Genomic DNA, 21,828 nt, shown 5'->3' on the forward strand with positions numbered 1-21,828 from the left:
GACTTCATAGCAACTGAAAGTTTGCGCGTCATCCCACGATGTTTGTAAAGCCATACATCAGGTGCATGCAAACGAGCTTAATACCATAACCATTTCCACATATTTTAAGGTCATGCGTGCGAATTGTACCCGGTTGCACATTTACTTTAATTGCACATGTAATCTGAGACTAGGGCCCATATAGTGAATGTGCTGCTTCTTTAAAAATCGTCTTCTTGACTCGTGAACTGGTACGAAATACCTCTACTCTATACAAATCTTTTGAGTCAGGGATTGGTTACGGTAGAAAACCATTATTTTTGCTGCGAGTTTGCAATATACATATTTTTTTTAATTCTGTTTGTGAGTTATTTGACGTCCAATTCGAGAATATTTCACTCGTGTAGAGACGACACCACCTTCACGTGAAGAGACACGTGCACGTATTTTGATCTCTGCATGGCCCGCACGGCTGTAGTAGCGGATTCGTTATGGCGCCAATCCCTACTGTGACACAGGATCACTGTTCTAAGGTTATATCCGAGAGACCAGTGACTTGCACCTCTTATGCCAAAGAACAGTCACTACCTATCCTAGCGTCTTAAATTTGATCTTTTAAAGTTCTGGACGACAAACAACTAAACTGAACATTGAGAACAGAAACAAAAAGTGCAAACTACCAGGCAGTTATGATAGTTGGAGGAATATACTACGGAAGCATATTAGGGCCGCGGCCGTATCTTTTTTTAGTTTGTTTTAACAAATTAATAATTTGTTATAACAGATTAGAAATTTGTTATAACAAATTACTAATTTGTTATAACAAATTACTAATCTGTTATAACAAATTACTAATCTGTGATAACAAATTATCAATCTGTTATAACAAATTATTAATTTGTTATTTCAAGTTACTGAATTGCTATTTAAAATCATTAATTTAACAAGAGGCCCTCATGCTTTATTGGTAACCTGAGCATTAGTTAAAAGTATCACTACTGCAAACGGCTATGAAATCGATACTAATTTTCCTGGTTGCATATCTAAGCTACATGTACATATATGTAATTTCTATTCATATTATATTTAGCTTTTGCAGATTACCTCAGACTCAGGCCATCTTTAAGGTTCATGAACCTCTTGTTTTGCTTTATTGCCACTTTAGTTATAATTGTAACTTAAAAAGCCATCCAATACATGGTGCTAGATCTGATATTGAGCACATAACTTTCAGTTTGCAGGAAACCCATTTTGAAAATGTATATATGCATGTTCTTGATTGAAAAGTTTTTGTACCGGTGGTATTTCATATTTTTTCTTTAAGAATATTTATGAATGAATATAGCTCCCCTTCCCAGAAAGGGGGCATATTGTTTTAGTGTGAATTCTTCCATCTTCTTCCGTTTCTCATACTAAGTTTGTCCGGGCCATAGCTTTTTTGTCTTTTGACATAGACCTTTGATGTGTGGAGACTATGGAGAGAAAATTAACGATTGTCTATTATGATGTCTTGTCGTTGATATTGTAATCGATTGTTGATATTGATAACCTGTTAAATTTGTTATAACAGATTACTAATTTGTTATAACAAATTAGTAATTTGTAATAACAAATTAATAATCTGTTATAACAAATTAATAATTTGTTATAACAAATTAATAATCTGTTATAACAAATTAGTAATCTGTTATAACAAATTGATAATTTGTTATAACAAATTAGTAATTTGTTATAACAAATTAGTAATTTGTTATAACAAATTGCTAATCTGTTATAACAGATTACTAATCTGATTATTAATTTGTTATAACAAACTAAAAAAAGCTACTGCTGCGGCCCTAATATGCTTCCGTAATATACCGAAACTTGAATTTCTTGGCCATGTGTTAAGACCCCGGGATAGGGCTATGTGAATCATCTAGTGAAAAAAAAGTATTGAGTATTTAGAAATAATCTTCTCTTGTTTTTATTCCTGAACGAATAACAAATTTAGTTCATATTAACACCCCCACCCCCACAAACAAGGTGTTAGCGTGATAGACATAACAAAAACCCATGATGTATGTGTGTGGTAACACTTGACACAGGCAATTTCTAATTCCTTTTAAAGAGTAAATGTATTGAACTCTAAATATATGGTACATGTACCCAAGCAAGTTCGATTATGAAAAAAAAAATAAGAAACCAAATATATAATCAATCTACATTACTACCAATGTTCATCCCAAAATTCCGTACACTTCCCAAGATATGCAGAAATTAAATCAGAAAAATGCCTTTTATTCCCATGGGGATCTGGGCTAGAATAGGTCCTCAGTATCCCTTTCTTGTCGTAAGAGGCGACTAAATGGGGCGGTCCTTCGGATTATACCACAAAAACCATGATCCCGTTTCACAGCAGGTGTGACACGATAAAGATCCCTCCCTGCTCAAAGGATGTAAGCTCCTAGTGTAGGCCTAAATTTTGCAGACCTTTACTGGCAATGGTGACGTCTCCATATGAGTGGAAAATTCTTGAGCGAGACGTTAAACAGTATACAATCAACCAACCAATTATTTTTTATGCCCCCCTTTGAAAAAGAGGGGGCATGTTTTGCAACTGTCGGTCGATCGGTCGGTCTGTAGACCATGTGTTGTCCGCTCAATATCTTTCGACCCCTTTGCTTGATAACAACCAAACTTGGTACAGGGGTTGCCCCTGGAGAGTAGATGATCCTTATTGATTTTCAGGTCACATGGTCAAAAGTCGAGGTCAAACTGCTGGTCTTTACCCCATGTGGTAGACCATGTGTTGTCTACTCAATAACTTTTGACCCCTATGCATGATAACTACCAAACTTGGTACAAGGGTTGCCCTTGGAGAGTAGATGATCCCTATTGACCTTCAGGTCCCATCTTTTGACCCCTTTGCTTGATAATAGCCAAAATTGATACAGAGGCTTTCCTTAGAGAGTAGATGATCCCTATGGATTTTCAGGTCACGTGGTCCAAGGTCAAACTGCTGGTCTTAACCCCATGTGGTAGACCATGAGTTGTCCGCTCAATATCTTGAGAACCATTCACGTGATTGTAATGATATTTCATATGTGGGTTGGTTATAAAAAGAAGAGGACCCCTATTGTTTTTCAGGTTAAAGGTCAAGGGTCAATCTACTCTGGACATAGGAATATACTGTCCGGTCAATATCTTGAGAACCCTTTGCTTGACAGACATCAGACTTGGTACACTGGTACATCATCAGGAGAAAATGCCACCTATTGATTTTGAGGTCACAAGGTCAAGGGTCAAACTGGAAATAGGAATATATTGACCACTGAATGTCTCAAGAATCCTTTGCTTGACAGACATCAAACTTGGTACACTGGTATATCTTTAAAAGAAGATGGCCCATATTGATTTTGAGGTCACATGGTCAAGGGTCAAACTGGACATAGGAATATACTGTCCGGTCAATTTCTTGATAACCCTTTGCTTGACAGACATCGAACTTGGTACACTGATACATCTTCAGGAGTTGATTACCCCTATTGATTTTGAGGTCACATGGTCAAGGGTCAAACTGGACATAGGAATATACTGTCCGGTCAATATCTTGAGAACCCTTTGCTTGACAGACTTCAAACTTGGTACACTGGTACATCTTCAGGAAAAGATGACCCCTATTGAATTTGAGGTTACATGGTCAAAGGTCAAGGGTCAAACTGGACATAGGAATATACTGTCTGTTCAATATCTTGAGAAACCTTTGCTTGACAGACATCAAACTTGGTACATCATCAGGAGAAGATGACTACTAATGAATTTGAGGTCAAAGGTCAAGGGTCAAACTGGACATAGGAATATACTGTCCCTTCAATATCTTGAGAACCCTTTGCTTGACAGACATCAAACTTGGTACACTGGTACATCTTCAGGAGTTGATGACCCCTATTGATTTTTAGGTCACATGGTCAATCCACTCTTGACATAGGAAGATATTGTCTGCTCAATATTTTGAAATGATGACACTACTCTCAATTAAACAAACATCTTGTTACTCGATATTTGCGTGGGACTTGACATTGTACAATTAAACAAAATGTTTGGGAATTGCAACAAGAAATTATATAGAATATGCAACATTGAATATCATTTTAAGTTCAATTTCGTACCCCAACTGAAGTCCGTAATGTTACTAATTACCCAAAAAGAGTTTATTAATATAAAACGCCTAACGCATGTATCAATGTGGTTTGGATGAAATTAGACATTATAAGAGCTGTTTATAGGTACAAAAAATATGTTATTAGCATACTTTATGTACAATATTGAATTATTATTCATCAAAATTAACATTTGAGTTTCTTAATCGTTTTGGCTCCTTTTGTAAAGGTCTAGTGGGGTTACCTCGGTCTCCCCAAAGTACCCCAGACCACTCGACGGGAATGACCCAGTCGAATTTACAAAATGGATGACTCAACAGGGAATAATCCGGTCGAATCTCAAAGAACAATGTGCGTTTAGTTAAGAATAACTCAACTTTGAATTATGCAGAATCTGGAATAACCGGGTTATGCATGTACCTTTGAGTGTCCATACCTTTATTGTAATGTTAAATAAAATGTACTCCTCAATAAAGGTGAAATAAAGACTATTTATTATTTGATACTATAACATACACACATAAACTTAGAATATGATATACCAACGAATCACCTTAGTATATATATAAAACCCAGAATATGTTAAATATTGCCTAATACTGACCTACTATAGAATTTATATAGATATCATATGTGTAAATTATCATCTGGAATCACCAAGGATAATTCTACAGATTAAGGAATTACCTAAATCTGATATCTACCTAATAAACCTACAAGTTTTGGAATAGAATTAAAATAATAAAATCATTTAAACTGAAATTTAGGAATTGCCCAAATCAGTTTTCCTATAATCTAAAAGTGTTTACTAAAGAGTGATCTAGGAATTACCCAGTTCTACTGTTATGCTCGCAATTTGGTTACTATAAAGTTAAACTTTAACTAGAATTCCTTATATCTGAATTTAGTACAAATAAATCGGGAAAACCCCAATTGATCTGTAATATAAATTTAATTACTTGAAATAAATTGGGAATAACCCAATTTACTTCAGTTCAAAATTACTGTAAAACTTTATAATTTCCCTCAAATAAAATAACGACCTATCCGTTCAAATAAAATTGGAGGAGTCCCCCCGTTGAGCGTTGTGTTTACGTATATACCCTACAAAAACCAACGTGGCAACGCACGCTCGTCTATAGTAACTCAACGGGAAATTCTGCTGTTGCCAAACTTCACCGGTAAACGCTATGAACTTTAACATGTACCAACAATCATAAATGTAAAACTATCATGTACACGGAACATTTACATCATCAGTGCACACATATTAACCATAATTTACGTAAAAATAAATTCAGTCAATGTGAATGTAGACTTATGTCAGACGATACGATGACCTAGGTTCACTTGAATAAATTATACAGATGGTGCTCCATCAATAGAAAGTGAAAATATGGCGCCATCGAAGCATGTAACAAGGTAAACAAAAGAAAAATTGCTTGTATCTATAAAATTCTACCTTTTATATAGAACACGAGTAAAGAGTTAGCTTCAAGATAACTCGATAAAACTATTAATTACTTAAAACAACACAGTTTGATCGAGAAAGAGGACAAAACCACTAAACATGAACTTCAAAATGTTAGGACGTGTTACCAAAATCAGCTGATCAAGTAAATCAGCTCTGACGCTGGCTGCAAGATTGTCATTTACCAATGTGGTTTTTTTCCTGAGTCCGGTGTTTAAAATTGTCAACATCTGGTTGGTGGTTACTGCCTCTTCTTTTATTTCCCTCAGGCATTTCAATATGTCTTGGACAATGGCTGCGTTTGGGATCTACAGTTGAGGTTGTAGTGGTGGTCTCCTTCAGTTTCTTCGCTCGACTCTCTAGAGGTAAATTCATCTGATTGCAAAATGTCCTCGTCGTTTAAAATCTGTTGCAACACGTTAAACTCCTCGTTTGCATTAATCTCAGGCAGCAAGTCCTCGCTGGTAATGTGAGTGATTCTTCTCCAAGAGGTGGTCGCCACTGGTGGACATGATACTGGCACAACTTGGGCCTCCTCCTGTTCTCTGTCTGTCCCCACCTCACTGTTGGGAGTGCTTCTTTTGTCCTCTTCTCTGTCTGTCCCCACCTCACTGTTGGGAGTGCTTCTTTTGTCCTCTTCTCTGTCTGTCCCCACCTCACTGTTGGGAGTGCTTCTTTTGTCCTCTTCTCTGTCTGTCCCCACCTCACTGTTGGGAGTGCTTCTTTTGTCCTCTTCTCTGTCTGTCCCCACCTCACTGTTGGGAGTGCTTCTTTTGTCCTCTTCTCTGTCTGTCCCCACCTCACTGTTGGGAGTGCTTCTTTTGTCCTCTTCTCTGTCTGTCCCCACCTCACTGTTGGGAGTGCTTCTTTTGTCCTCTTCTCTGTCTGTCCCCACCTCACTGTTGGGAGTGCTTCCTTTTGTCCTCTTCTCTGTCTGTCCCCACCTCACTGTTGGGAGTGCTTCCTTTTGTCCTCTTCTCTGTCTGTCCCCACCTCACTGTTGGGAGTGCTTCTTTTGTCCTCTTCTCTGTCTGTCCCCACCTCACTGTTGGGAGTGCTTCCTTTTGTCCTCTTCCATACTTCCTGGCTCTCTTTCAGTGTCATTCTCCTCGTGTATCGGTTTCCCAACACAACTGGAGACTCATTCCTACAAATACATGATTGTGGTTCTTTCACTTCCTTTCCTTCTCTCTTCAACTTTTCTTCTGCTAATCTATGTGGCCTGAATCCTCGCACATGCTTCAATACCGCTCCCTCGCTCTTAGCAGAGAAACCACTTAGACTGCAGGAGAATGGCACCGACTCTTACAGGTGGTTCTTCTAGATGTGTGATTCGACATATCTCCTCTCCCCCATATATCCATGGCATAATATACACTCGTAGGCATAACCCCTCTTAGCAAGTTTCTCTTGGTACTGTAGTGCACTCGTAGATGGGCCATAGGTAACATCCATGTTGATATGATCAACAAATTGCAACCAATTATTTTTTACTCGATATTTACGTGGGACCTGACACTGTACAATTAAACAGAATGTTTGGGAATTGCAACAAGAAATTATATAGAATATGCAACATTGAATATCATTTTAAGTTGAATTTCGTACCCCAACTGAAGTCCGTAAAAACTGTCTGCCATTTTGATCAATGTCACTAATTACCCAAAAGGAGTTTATTTTTATATGTATCAATGTGGTTTGGATGAAAATAGACATTATAAGAGCTGTTTATAGGTACAAAAATATGTCATTAGCATAATTTATGTACAATATTGAATTATTATTCATCAAAATTAATATTTGAGTCTTAATCGATTTTGCTCCTTTCATTCATTTGAGGTAAATAAAGAAACCGGTCAAAATGAGCGTGAAAGTGAAGATAGTTTTAAACTTTTCTGTCACTTGGAGCTGGTTTGTCATGTATTCATCGGCGAACTTGGATATCCTACATTTAGAGTTATATACCTTCACTCGTTAATAGTAAATTTGAACCTAAGTGATATAATAGCCGGTGGGCCGTATAATGTGTAATGATTGATTGCAATTTCTGAAGTCCATTCCACTTTCTGTGTATGAAAGTTGCGCCTATGGTACTCTCCACATGTAATATATATATATATGCAATGTTTTTGAATGATACTCAGCTGTTATTCATATACGAAACATACTTGACCATGGATGCATGCAGTTTACATGTTTGTAGAGTCAGTGACACTGACAAAAACAGTGTATTCTATTACAGAATATGACAGTATCCTCACATGATAATGGAGATAACGAACAGTGATCGGTCTCATAAATCCCATAAAGAATACAAAATTAAGAGCAGGGCAAACACGGACCCATGGACACACCAGAGGTGGGATACATGTAATTCTCTTTTTAAAAATATGAATATGAAGTAATCCTTGGCTTTTCCGACACTAATTTCTGAAAGAGAGAATTAGCATAAATTGTGTAGAAGAATGTTCGGACATAGAAAAGGACGCCTTCTACATCTAGTGGACACCTGGTACATAATCCGATGGATTCAAGCGGTTGACGATCACATTCTTGTAACAAGTGTACCTGCATTTTCCTTAGACTGATTGTGAATACCTGTACCGTTCATTGAGGTGGGTTAGCAACAGGTCGAATAAACCAACAGAAATGAATACTTGTATTCTGGGAATATTTTCTTTTTTGGGGTTAGCAGGTAATATTTTTACTGTTATGTTCTACTTGTCTGTGTTACTGATTTATTCAGCAAAAAGAAAAAAGAAACTACCATATTATTATTTGTATTATTCGATAGAACTAACGTATAATAATACTTTATTATAATAATAGCTTATTCACTTGATTCATTTTAAAGATACTAATTGGAATGCAAAAGTAAAGATAATTCTACTTTGCAGTGATATTGTGCGAAGCTTTACCAAAGCTGCAGTACCGTTCGTCTGCAACGTCCAATTTTGATCAGCAAGGGCACGCAAGTAGAAAACAGCTGACGCGATTTGCGTCATTCAGATCCACCAATTCACAAAACGAAGATAATCTTCCCGCACCTACACTAAATCCGCAACCGGAAAGACGAAAACCGGAAGTGAAAGACTACGTTAGCAGGGGAAGGTATCCAAGTAAGAAAGTTGTTCCAAAGGAATATTTTCCTTCATTGTACCAGTCAAAAGTCAAGAGTCGTCGCTATAAGCCAAGAAAACATCAATATGACCTGGGATCAAAGTCAGGATATCACTGGATGCTGTATGGTTCTCCATTTAATCGTCGCCGACATTTCAAGGCACGATATCCGTTGAGACGGAGAGTGAAATCGTACTGGAAGAGATACGCTAAACACCTGCCTCCGAAGTCGACATTCCTACCTCCCCATAAGGCACGGCGTTATGTGCATGCCAGGTCAAAGTCAGCCATTGCAGGATTAAAAGGGCGCCCTATCGTGGTTTCTATCCATCCGTCTTTTAAAGCTTATAACATGAAATCGGCTTCCGTTTTAGGATACGGTCTTGGTGCACTTCTACAAGATGTTGCTTTAGCGACAAAACTGAAGAGTAACGCCTCAAAGAAAAGAAATTCTTATTACCATTAACAATTGAAAGAGTTAATGTAAAATAGGGAATCCATGCTGCTTTTGTTTAATACAACATTAGGGCAGCATTAGCTGTCAATGAGGTAGTACAACACTTTTTAATTCTACATGTTAAAATGCTGAAGTATATCTAAAATGAAGAAAATAAATCACATCGTCGAAAAAATGCGATTTTATAAACATCCTGTAAACATTGTCCGCAATAAATAGTTTACTTCCATACAATATAGTTTAAACCATTCTTATGTCAAAATGGTAACAAGATAAATAAATGTAGGGTTTACACATTTTGATATGTCATTGATGAACGTTGTGTAATTAAAAGTTCTTTTAGTCATTTTGGAAACAACTGACTTTGGCAGCTAACGCCAGTTTAATGATTATAGTTTGGTAGTGAGGCTTGTTAACTTTGTTGTTTATGTACGATCTAAAAATGCATATAGGTTCTTTTAACCATAATAAAGTTTGCATGGGAAATTTTAACAATTTTTGTTTAGTTGTGTTAGCATTAAAATGCATGTATCCAAATTGGCAAATGATATTTCCTGTGCAGACTGTGGCCTGAATGCCGAAGAGCAATAACTCTACCGAAAATATTGGGAATCCACTGCAAGGATGAAAATGTGAATATAGCGAACGAACAGTGATCAGTCTCATAAATCCTATACCGGACACAAAACTGAGAGTACGGTAAACACGGATACACCAGAAGTAGGATCAGGTGCCAGAGAGGAGTAAGCATTGTGTTGATGATTGTTAGTAGTACGTTACTCGCGCCATTTCCCCACTACATGACTATTATAAAATGTATCATACATTCTATGGTCGTTATAACGATCTAGTTCGTCAATACAACCTATCATTGGGTCAAATGCTGTCTGACGTGTTTCATACCGATTGTTAAGCCGTTCTTGGCACACTGATTTTGACTGTGGATAACTCCGTTTACCTGATCAGGATGTAGGGCTCACGGCGGGTGTGACCGGTCAACAGGGAATGCTTACTCCTCCTAGGCACCTGAACCCACCTTTGGCGTATCCAGGGGTCCGTGTTTGCCCAACTACCTATTTTGTATTGCTTATAGGAGGATTTTTTAAATCTAGAAACGTTTCCATCTGCATCAGAATCACAGGTTCTAGTATCTTGACATCTGATTGTGACCTTGCATTGTTTTATTAACTGAGTTGTAATGAAATCGAAGGCATCTCCGAGCGCTACATTGTTTTATTAGCCGAGTTGTAATGAAATTGAAGTCATCTTCGAGCGTCAACATTTCATTTTTCTTTGCATATGCGCAAGCACTGTTTGGGCCTTACCATTGAAACTTTATTATGATTAACCCTGTTAATACCCTCCATAAAGTTTGGATAGTATACTGAAATAATCATGTCCGTCTGAATGTCTGTCCTTACGACCCACTATTTTGTACGTCTTTCCGACCCACTATTTGTGTACGAACCGTAACCTTGTAATGGATAAATCTTTAAAAGCTCACATTTTGACACAATGGTTGCTTAAGGCAAGAAAGTGTAACATGGCCATATCTCAGTGTCATTTATTCATAAGTTTGTTATATCTCAGTGTCATTTATTCATAAGTTTGTCATATCTCAGTGTCATTTATTCATAAGTTTGTTATATCTCAGTGTCATTTATTCATAAGTTTGTTATATCTCAGTGTCATTTATTCATAAGTTTGTTATATCTCAGTGTCATTTATTCATAAGTTTGAACTTTTTTGCACGGAGAGACAAAAGATCATACATAGCACGAAGGTTGCGTTTGGCCAAGTGACGTCATAACCTTGACTTAAAATCATTTGGCCATGTCACAGGTTAATTTATTTTTTCGTATGAACAAGTCAAGATTCAATCTCATGAAGAAAACAAAATTAAGAGAAGGGCTAACACAGACCTCTGGACATACCAGAGGTGGGATCAGGTGCCTAGGAGGAGTAAGCATACTCTGTTGATCGGTTACACCCACCATGAACCATCATCTTTATCCAAAATACATTCAATTGATTACATATGTCGTTATAACGATCTAGTTCGTCAATACAATCTCGCATTGGGTCAAATGCTGTCTGACGTGTTTCATACCGATTGTTAAGCCGTTCTTGGCACACTGATTTTGACTGCGGATAACTCCGTTTACCTGATCAGGATATGGGGCTCACGGCGGGTGTGACCGATCAACAGGGGATGCTTACTCCTCCTAGGCACCTGATCCCACCTCTGGTGTGTCCAGGGGTCCGTGTTTGCCCAACTATCTATTTTGTATTGCTTGTAGGAGTTATGAGATTGATCACTGTTCGTTATCTTCACCTTGCATATGTACGTTTATGAAGTTTTTGTTCTTTCATTCATAACTTGATATATTATATAGATGTAACTTCAATATTTCCTTATCTATTGACTCACGCCGCAATGCTGAAGGGGACATAGAAGTACCGGTGGCCATATGTTCGTCCGTTACACTTAGATTTGTGGACGCATATCTTCGGAAACCACACAACGGATTTTGTTCAAATTTTGCAGGACTGTTAGTGACAATATTTAGTTGATCATCTTACACCGTGATGTTCATTGTACTTTTTCAGGAGTTATGAGACTTTTGCGCTTCAGTTTGTTTGGTGTTTTTTGTTGGGGGGGGGGGGGTCTTTTCTTTTTTGCGGCGGTGGCGGGATACATAAGGCTACTCGTAGTAATCTTGTTCCCTAAGTGCAGCTCAGCATATGGGATTTTGTGCACTACCTCTAACTTTGAAGAATCGGAAGAGAATTGCTACAACGGTTCATCAGAAATGGAGTACGATTTTCATTTTAAGGTGATGCAATGTTTATCCCCTCCAATCACATGACTAAATAAACCAATAAGATTTAAAGTACAATGAATTTTATTATTAAACATAATTCTGCATTCAAAAACACAATTGAAAACGTCAAACGTATTGAAGAAAGAATAGACACCCATAACAAATTTCGTCACGAAAGGATATAGTAATAAATCATGATTAACTACACCTCAAGGCAAAACTAAAATAATAAATTTGATAAACAAAATAATATCTTTCATGAATAATCGGGTATCGTCTTTTTCAGCATAATGCACTTCTCATCAGGGAACACATCCATGAAGTTCAAGCATCAAACATGGGTGGACTTTGTAAGACTTAGGGTGGATTTTGACAAACCGACACGTGACTGGTTCTGGTAGGGGTTGGGTTAAGGCCCCAGTGCCACTAGAAAATACCTGCAGTAAGAGATTGATATTGTAATATTCATGATTCAGATACATCAATATGCGAGATCACATCGTGGTATTGTAATATTCGTGTAATCTTCCCATTTTTACACAACACATGTATATTAATACGACAAGGCGTCCGTGCCAGTGTGTAAAATAAAAAATCCTTGGCCAAGGACTTTTTGTTTTTTCAATATATAAAGTTTCATATTTTGTATCTAGTTTATGATAATTAAACACCTTTGTTATGATAAATATAAAACATACACCGTGGACCATCGTGACCATGGTGAAAAGATTCAGTAACGCAGGGGTTCTAGATTTTTGAAGCGATCGGGTTATCTAGATTTCTCAACAACAAAAAAACATAAATGAGAGTTTTCTTTGTCTAACACATATCGCACGAAACGGACAGAAGTATTAAGAAACAGAATACGCCCCATACTTTGAATGAAAGTAGTTACTTTTCTCAAACACTCGTGTTTAATATCGAGTACCTACGAAAATTCGCACGGATGTTTGCTTCATGAGCTGAATTCAAGGTTTGAAACAATTTGAGAAAGAACCATGATAATCTGTCACAAGAATATAAAAAGACATTCAATTTCTTACTAAGACGGGTACGAATGCCGGTGGTTACGTAGCTCAGCTGGTAAAGCACCTGACACGAGATTCAGGGGTTACGGGTTCGAATCCCGGTCTGGTCTGTTACATTTTCTGATTTTCACTCTGCCCGTCACACGTGTTTATTTTCATTATACTCACATAAGCTGTTGTAGTGTTTGTATCTAGGACGTCAGAGAACGATGCGCCGTCCGTGCTGCAGGACAGAGTGAACGATTTCAGGTACTTGTCATCACTTCCGGCCTTAGTAGTCACGGCAAATACCCTTCCTTCGCCGCCTGTATAATTTACAATTTAGACTGCATGTTCAAAGTTCTCGTTCATATCATATGTTTTGTACAATTTTATGCTTTTCGTGTAGATATTAAGGTTAAAAGGTTACAGCTAAAATACTATACCCAAATCTACTTGTATCCAAGAATTCTGGTTCTCGCCGCACCATGCAGATGAAGAATTGCTATTGAATCTTGCCTCGGAAGCAAGGGATTGATCACGTGATAGATATGCAGATAGTTGAGCATCCGGTATGACATTCTTGTTGCCCACACCAATGCTGTTTAATCTACAGTCTGAGATGGATTACGTAAAGTTAGTTCAAAATAAAATATAACATAAAACTTAATTTTATTCTTTGTATTTAATATATTCAGATAAATGATAGAACTGAAAGAGATTGACCTTCAAGTGATTTGCATAAACAAAATTGTATCCCAAGCTGCGTGGTGATGACGTATGAGCTATTTTGAAATAATCTTCGTGAATATTTCAATTTATTAATATTTTGCCAAGAAAATCAAATGGTTTGTATTGCAAGTGAATACAATATTATAATACGCAAGATCATTAATACCGTGATAGTGGAACTCTCTAAAATGAAAAGGTACTCTGTAAAAGTATAAGAAGCCTGGGCCACGTCGACGGAGGAAATTGTGTTTTGTTTGTTCAAGAAGCTTTTACTAGTATTGAGACGTTACCACAGACGCCCTGTGATTAGAGCTCAGGGCTGTTGCAATGATGAATCTTTAACGTGCTAACGCCTGCCGCAGTATGACACCTCCATTTTAAAGTTTCATTCGAAAGACCCGTAACTCTCATTTCTAAATGCCGCGCGTTTGACGATGGAGCAGACACTACCAATGTTTGCGTGTTTGGTTTAAAGCGGCCGTGGTACACACGGAATTAGAACTTGGGACCTTCCAGTGATCATGAACGGAACGCTCTTACCACTGAACTATCGCGACTAAGATACAAATTAGATAATATATAAAGCAAATCTATAGAAATTTGAAAAAAAAATTAAATAATTAAAACGAAGTTATGCATGATATTGCGATTTGTGTGTTTCGTCTACCTTGCAGACGACAATGGAACAAATTTACGTTTTGTTTGCGCTCTCTCTCTCTCTCTCTCTCTCTCTCTCTCTCTCTCTCTCTCTCTCTCTCTCTCTCTCATGATGCACCATCGGTAAAACCACATGCATAGCAGCATGATGACAGCATATCTTAGGAAGTGTCACTCGAAGTCTTGCCTTATCCAGGTCTCACGATACTTCAAATGAGGTATTTCGAGACTTCAAATGTACGATGTGAAAATTAAATCCCAGTTGGAACAGACATTTCCGATCTTTCATATTCACTAAAGTGCAGTGTGGTTTGCTGTGTGCACGTAACTATATACCTGTATCACACTGATGTCCGCCATAATGCCCTTCACAAATGCACTTGTAGCCTAGTCCGGCACGTGTATCATTACACAGACCATTGTTGTGACAGGGGTCATCTTTGCACTGGTCGGATTCTTAAGAATAATATTGTTAAAATTTGACTACTGTCCATCAACCGGTAATTTTGGTAATCAACCAATAATTCAAGTTAAATCAAAGTTATGTCAATTTATGGATTTGAGTAATGTAGGCTTATACCGTATGAATCAAACCGGAAAATGACATCTGCAAATTTTCCGAGCTCGGTTTTAGCTCTTACAGTGAAGGTGTACTCAGCATCCTGATCCGGTACTATACCAGATATCCGGCGGTTTGTTGTGTCTAAGTACACGCCAGGTGGAAGGGATCCGGCCACAATTTCAAACGACAGATTTCCGGATCCAGGTACCTGCAAATGTTTTAATTTAGATACTAGTTTTGTTATATTTGAAGGGAGAAAAACAAACGACTTAGGAAAATGAAATAAATGTCTCGGGTCACTTTTAACCTTTTTTGTTTCGTTCATTGAGTATGAACCTACTTACCATTACATTTAATGGAATATTCAAAATTCTTCCGCCTTCAAATGTTCCGGAGTACCCGGTATCGGTATGGTTAACCCACACCGGGGGAAGACCCTGGACTATCTGCATGAAACCATCCATGTATTAATTAATATTTACATTTCCAGTGCCTTTGGCTTCGATATCTTTATCTATTGTAATGACAGTCATGTCCTCATGAATGCGATGTAGTTATGAACAATGTGCGTACGAATCTTGCTGACTATACTACGTATATTTTAACGAATAGGAATTCCGACAAAAATGAAAGTAGAATACTAACGTGCTTCATAAAATACTGTATACTGGCGTGAAGCGTAGCAGTTCATGCCTTTCTGTATTTTCAAAATTGAAATATATTTAACACCACGGTGATTACATATATCAAAGTACCTATTTTAAATGTTAATTCACTCCTCCCCTTTGATCCAGCAATGTATATGTAGATGCAAATGAGTTACGACGTGTTTACTAATGTATTCATCAAAAAACATAGAATTATGAAAGACAAAGATCATACTGCCGTATTGTCATTTATTACTTTTATATATTGCATTTCTAGTCAAGATGCGGTTATGTCTCCTAGGCAATTTCGTTCTGTATTTTTAGGACTCACAGTTTTCGTCATTAAAATAAATGACAGTCTTTTACACCCAACATGTTTTTCTGTTATGCTTTACATGGAAACAAACAGAGATGCAATGTTGCCTTGGAGTAAGAGCAAACTTTAACATAAAGTATAATTCTAGTCTTACTTGAATAACTCTAAACAGATCCTCATTATCGAAGTAGACCCCCGTCTCGTTTCCTCCAGGGTTGATGTGTATGTTGCCACCATCTTCTGTCTGAATATATAGAAATTAAAGAGATATGCTGATTCTAATGCTATTCGGGTTTCAAGAAAAACACGAAAATAACAAATTCGTTCATTGGTGATAAAGTTTGGAAAAGAAAAATGAAGCTATTTTTAGAGTATACAAAGTTGGCTTACTGACGCCGACAGGTAACCATTCTTTTGAGCTGCTATGGTAACGCTCGGAAAGTGAATCTGCAAAACTCTTATGAAAACCCATTGTCATTAGTTGTACGATAAGCATTAGTTGTACAATAAGCTGAATGCAAATTTGTAGAATTATCCCACCTTTAGGTCCTAGCTCTGCCAGCATAATATACATTTTTTTAAATATACATATACATGTACCATGAAGCTCTGTTAAACCATTTACCACTATTTACCTTGCAGATAAATTACTAAGTACATGTTCATGTATGATAAGTCTTTTGGACTTGATTTCATTCATAACATTCACTGCTGCGGTGGCCGAGAGGTTAGAGCGTTCGCCCCGCATACGGAAGGGCCCGGGTTCGAATCCCGGCCGCGACATACTTATGTCGTTAAATTAGGTAGTGACAGTTCCATCGCCAAACGCCCCGCATCAGGTGTGAACGTCACGGGTCCTCGGAGATAACTTTAAAAATGGATGACCCGTGTTACAGTACGTGTGGCACGCTAATTAACCCTCACTGCTCAGTAAGCGCCGAGCATAGACCTAAATTTGAAGCCCTTTACCGGTCTCGGTGACGTCTCCAAAACATTCGACATAGTACTCAGTCTGATTAAAGTCTGATTAAAATCACATCGTATCAACGATCTACGTGAGCGGATCATAAGATCTGATTTTAATCAGATTGTATAGGACTCTTTGGCTTTTTTGGGTTTGCCTTATAGGTTTGTTGGTTGTATATTGTATAACGTTGCGCTCGAAAAAAAATTCGCTCATATGGAAACGTCACCATTGCCGCTGAAGGGCTGCAAACTTTAGGCCTATGCTTGGCGCTCATGGCCTTTCAGCAGCGAGAGATCTTCTTCGTACCACACCTGCTGTGACACGGGATCTCCGTTTTAGCGGTTTCAACCGCCCCATTTAGTCGCCATAAATGACAAGCAAGGGGTACCGATGACCTACTCTAACCCGGATCCTCATGGGACTTATAACAGATTGTCGCATAATAAATGCGTGTATATGTATTCGTAAAGGACATTGGTTTAGAGTGACCACATTGTGCTTTCATTCACTCGGGTTCTATTTGCATGCTAATTTCAGTCAAGCAAGTAAATTATTCTTGGATCGAGAATCGCACCTTGGAAATCCGTAGTTTCCTTTGGCACTTTTCTACAATATTTCATACTCGACTACATGTGAAATCGATGCTAAAATAGATTTTTAAAAATCAACACATCAAGAGCAACACGTACATGTATTTATCCAGTCATTTATTGAGAGGACACGTATACCAAACGTTAGTAATCTACGATTATTAAAGGACCGAGTAATCTTTATGAATTTCATCCGTTGTATTCAACTGAAAATGACGACAACTTCATCTAAAATTAATAAATAATAATAGTAAAGACGGCGTATTTAATAATGTGTGCCTCTGCCAAAAGAGACAGACTGACATAGTGATCCATACGGGTCCTGAACACTCTACAAGCGACATATAAATGCTACAAAGTGTGAAAAGAGCTGACGATCTTACATCGCTCAGTATCACATGTATCATCTCTGTCTTGTGTACTTACTCTTCGTGTGTGGACGTTGCTGCTTGAACAGGGATGAAAATGTCCCAAAAGAAAACTAGACATAATACCCGGACGTTCGCCATATTTGATTTTATGACGCCATCTTGAAATACACTAAATGCTCTTGAACATGCAAGCATACCTTATTCTCAGAGCAACCAGCGTATGTTTCTATTAACTCTTTAACTGCATACAATTAATATTATTATCTAAAAACAAAATCAACAGAGATTAGAGAAACGAACAGAACCTAGAGCTACAAACACACCTATTTACACAGAATCAAGTGACACAAAAATTGTAGTACTTGGAAACTTTATCCTAAATATCTTTTCCCATTAATTTAGCTAAAGACCTTGAATGTTTATAATGGATGGAGGAGGGATAAATCCGCAATCAACATGTTTGCCTAATATGTAACCTAACTGGACTAGCTGAATATAGACTATTTCCTAGATCAGTTTAAATCATCCTTTATTCACTTGATGTATTGTACCATAGTTAGCAAAATTAGCTATTCCTTTAAAAATAGCATGCGATATACACATCGACAAGTTGTATTTGAGTGATGGCATCGGGCATACTTTGAAATTAACGAGTTTGGTTTTACTTGGCGGAAAAATACCTTGATACATTAACTCTAAATATGTTCTTGTATTTTGGGCTAGCTGAAAGAAGCCTCGCTTTGATTCCAAATTGTTATACATGTACACTGTATACCAAGCACGAGCGCTATAAACTGAGATTAGACATTTTCAATCTTTAGAAACTCCCATCCGTACTTCATTGAAATGTTGAACCCTACCAGAAATAAAATATAGGATTTGTATCAAATTATTTAAAGATTCAAAATTATATCACTTTCAAATGAATTTTTATGCCCCTCCATGAAATACCGAGACAAATAGTGATATCCCTTTCCGTCTGTCTTTCCGTTATATTCCTGACTTTTCTGGTTGCTCTGTTTTTAGATATCGAGGTATTTAATGTACTATTTGGTATATTTCTTTATATTGATGACTTACAGAAAAAGTTCCGACTTGTGTGTTGATTAACATTTTTTTTTTTACCAAAGTTACTTTGAAAATTTCTAATTATTCAGTTTTACGAATGTTTGTTGTCTCCACCCACCCCCCCCCACCCCCACCCCCCCCCCCCACCCCCGCAACGCGGAAGGGGACATAGAAATACCGGTGTTCGTGCGTCCGTCCGTCCCACTTCACTTTGTGGACGAAACTCCTCAGAAACTACTCAATGGATTTTGTTTATATTTGTAGGATTGTTAGTCACCATGTGTAGTTGATCATATTACGCCGCCATTTTGATTCGACAATTTTACAAGAGTTATGGGACTTTGTTGAATTTGTACATGCTACACTGTAGGAACACTTTGTGGACGCAAGTCCTCAGAAACCGCTCGATGGATTTTGTAGGATTGTTAGTCACCATGTGTAGTTGATTATATTGTGCCGCCCACCATTTTGATTCGACAAATTTTACAGGAGTTATAGGACTTTGTTGAATATTTGTACATGCTACACTATAGGAACACATTGCGGACGCAACTCCTCAGAAACCGCTCAACGGATTTTGTTCAAATTTTGTGGGATTGTTAGTCACCATATGTAGCTGATCATATTGCGCCGTCATTTTGACTCGACAAATTTTACAGGAGTTATGGGACTTTTGTTCTTCCAATTTTGTGCGGTGGTGGGGGACATGGCTACGTGTAGCAATCTTCTTTGGCTTTGTTTGTAGATAATGAGATGTGTTGTATATCTCTATGTTGATGACTTGCAGATCAATTTTGAGTTTTATTTCTATTCGACATTTTTCTGATACATGAATTCTTACAGATGATAAAAAGATTTTACCTGATATATATGAAAAGTTGCCTTGGTATTTGTTATCTTTGATGAATACAGTGTTCTATATAAAATCTCTAATTACATGTAGTCAATGTGCTCTTTTCTGCATCCAAAAATACACCGTTAGTGTATATTGATTTAGTAATGAAATAGTTAGTATTCAAATAACTCATTATAAGGTCCACCTTCCACTTCCACCAATACCATTCTCTTCCCAACTGATTCAGGGAAATAAAAACATGATATTCATTTTTTGTTTCATTTGCACCCAGTGTTATTTTCACATCCTTGGACTTTCAAATATGTCATGCTTTAATGTCTGCGGGGTACTCGTGTTATACTAACACATCTAGTTGGATGTAGTTTTATATTTTGTTTTACGTCTCGCTGGAGAATTGTTTAACTCATACAGAGACTCGCCAGCTTTAGGTGAAGTACCATATGTTTTACCTATGCATTGTGTTCAAGACCCAAGCAGTGAGGTTCTTTATTGTATCAATGCCTACCGTTTTTATAAGTTCATATCCGGCAAATCCGGGTTCGAGAATGAAACTCAGGGCTTCCAGTTACGAAGCGAACGCCTTAACTTATTCTAAGTACAGTCTACTCCGGATATCTTGAAATCCATATGGGTCCGACTTGAATTGTTCATTATATCGAAAATATGTTGAACCATATAGATAATGTTACTGGGTATTTATATTTTCTTCAATACAGCAGATATTTAAATTTGAGCGACTTCAATATAAGTGGAGTAAACTGTATATGATCACAAGGCATGAGAAATACCGCACCAAGCTAAAGCAACATTTTAATGTCACCTGAGTAAACTCAGGTGACCTATTGCAATTGGTTGTCGGGCGTTAACAATTGAACATGTTTAACTTCTTCTTAATAACTACCAGTCCAATTCTTTTCAAATTTAGTATGGAGCATCATTGGGACAAGCGGGACATAAATTGTAAATTTCAGGACTCCAGCACCCCTGGGGCCTTAGGGGTGGGGCAAAAACTGCCGAAAATTGACAAATTTTCAAAAATCTTCTCATGAACCACACACATGTAAGAAAAACTAAATGCATGGTGATGTAGAGCAGGAAGGCCTCCACCAAAATTGTAAATTTCATGATCCCCGAGGTAGGGGTTTTGACCCCAGGGCGCGGCCAAACTTGTTATATAGTGTTCATGTGGAAAACACTTAAATAACATCTTCTTTAATACTATTGATACTAAATTGAAAGTAAATAGATATTTAGAAAGAACAGGTAGTCCTTTACCAAAATTGTAAATTTGATTATTCCAGGGATAGGGGTTTTGGTATCAGGGTGGGGCCAAAATGTTCAGTTATGAAATGTGTGAACAATAAACATTTTTAACTTCTTGATAACTATCATTCCAATTCTTTTTAAATTTGGTATGAAACATATTTGGAACAAAGAGAACATAAATCGTAAATTTCAGGATTCCTGGGGACTATGGGGCAGGGCAAAAACTGCCCCAAAATGACAAATTTTCAAAAATCTTCTTCTCAATGACCACACACATGTAAGAAAAACTAAATGCATAGTAGAGCAGGAAGGCCTCTACCAAAATTGTAAATTTCATGATCCCGGGAGTAGGGTTTCTGACCCCAGGGCGGGCCAAACTTGTTATATAGTGTTTATGTGTAAAACACTTAAATAACATTTTCTTTAAACTAAATGGATAAAGCAGGTAGTCTTTTACCAAAATTGTAAATTTGATTTCCCCCAGAGTAAGGGTTTTGACCCCAGGGTGGGGCCAAACTTAGTATATACATGTATAGTATTTATGTGCAAGTTTGCTGATGCTGTATAAAATCTAAGTGCATACTTAGAAATAGCAGAAAATGATGTACAAAATATGGTGAATTTCATAAACCAGGGTTATGACTTTAGGATGAGTCCAAATTAGTCATATATTTTGATGTTTTAATGTTAATACACCTATTATTTAAAGCCTTTCATCAGTGTATGCACTTTTGAGGGCAGTGGAGTTTTAAGAACACATCTTGTTTTATACTGTTGCTGAACATTAGAATTTAG

The 21,828-nt window shown here is 37.3% G+C and overlaps 2 protein-coding genes across 2 annotated transcripts; both read right to left on the bottom strand.

Moving 5' to 3' along the window:
- Positions 1 to 5,866: 5,866 nt before the first annotated feature.
- On the bottom strand, positions 5,867 to 7,232 carry LOC130053544 (RNA-binding protein 25-like). Its single transcript, XM_056160884.1, has 3 exons — positions 7,201 to 7,232; positions 6,542 to 6,874; positions 5,867 to 6,491 (listed from the first exon to the last, which is right to left on the bottom strand). The coding sequence occupies exons 1-3, from the start codon at positions 7,230 to 7,232 to the stop codon at positions 5,867 to 5,869; spliced, it is 990 nt and encodes a 329-aa protein (XP_056016859.1).
- Positions 7,233 to 12,063: 4,831 nt separating this feature from the next.
- LOC125675994 (uncharacterized) lies at positions 12,064 to 17,993 on the bottom strand. The gene is made up of 9 exons (XM_048913863.2): positions 17,899 to 17,993; positions 16,306 to 16,372; positions 16,070 to 16,159; positions 15,297 to 15,398; positions 14,971 to 15,160; positions 14,727 to 14,846; positions 13,448 to 13,618; positions 13,191 to 13,327; positions 12,064 to 12,431 (listed from the first exon to the last, which is right to left on the bottom strand). Exons 1-9 carry the CDS (start codon positions 17,979 to 17,981, stop codon positions 12,297 to 12,299), a joined length of 1,095 nt encoding a protein of 364 aa, XP_048769820.2. The 5' UTR covers positions 17,982 to 17,993; the 3' UTR covers positions 12,064 to 12,296.
- Positions 17,994 to 21,828: the final 3,835 nt, after the last annotated feature.

This window comes from Ostrea edulis, chromosome 3 (genome assembly GCF_947568905.1).
Source record: "Ostrea edulis chromosome 3, xbOstEdul1.1, whole genome shotgun sequence".
Classification (NCBI taxonomy): Eukaryota; Metazoa; Mollusca; class Bivalvia; order Ostreida; family Ostreidae; genus Ostrea; species Ostrea edulis.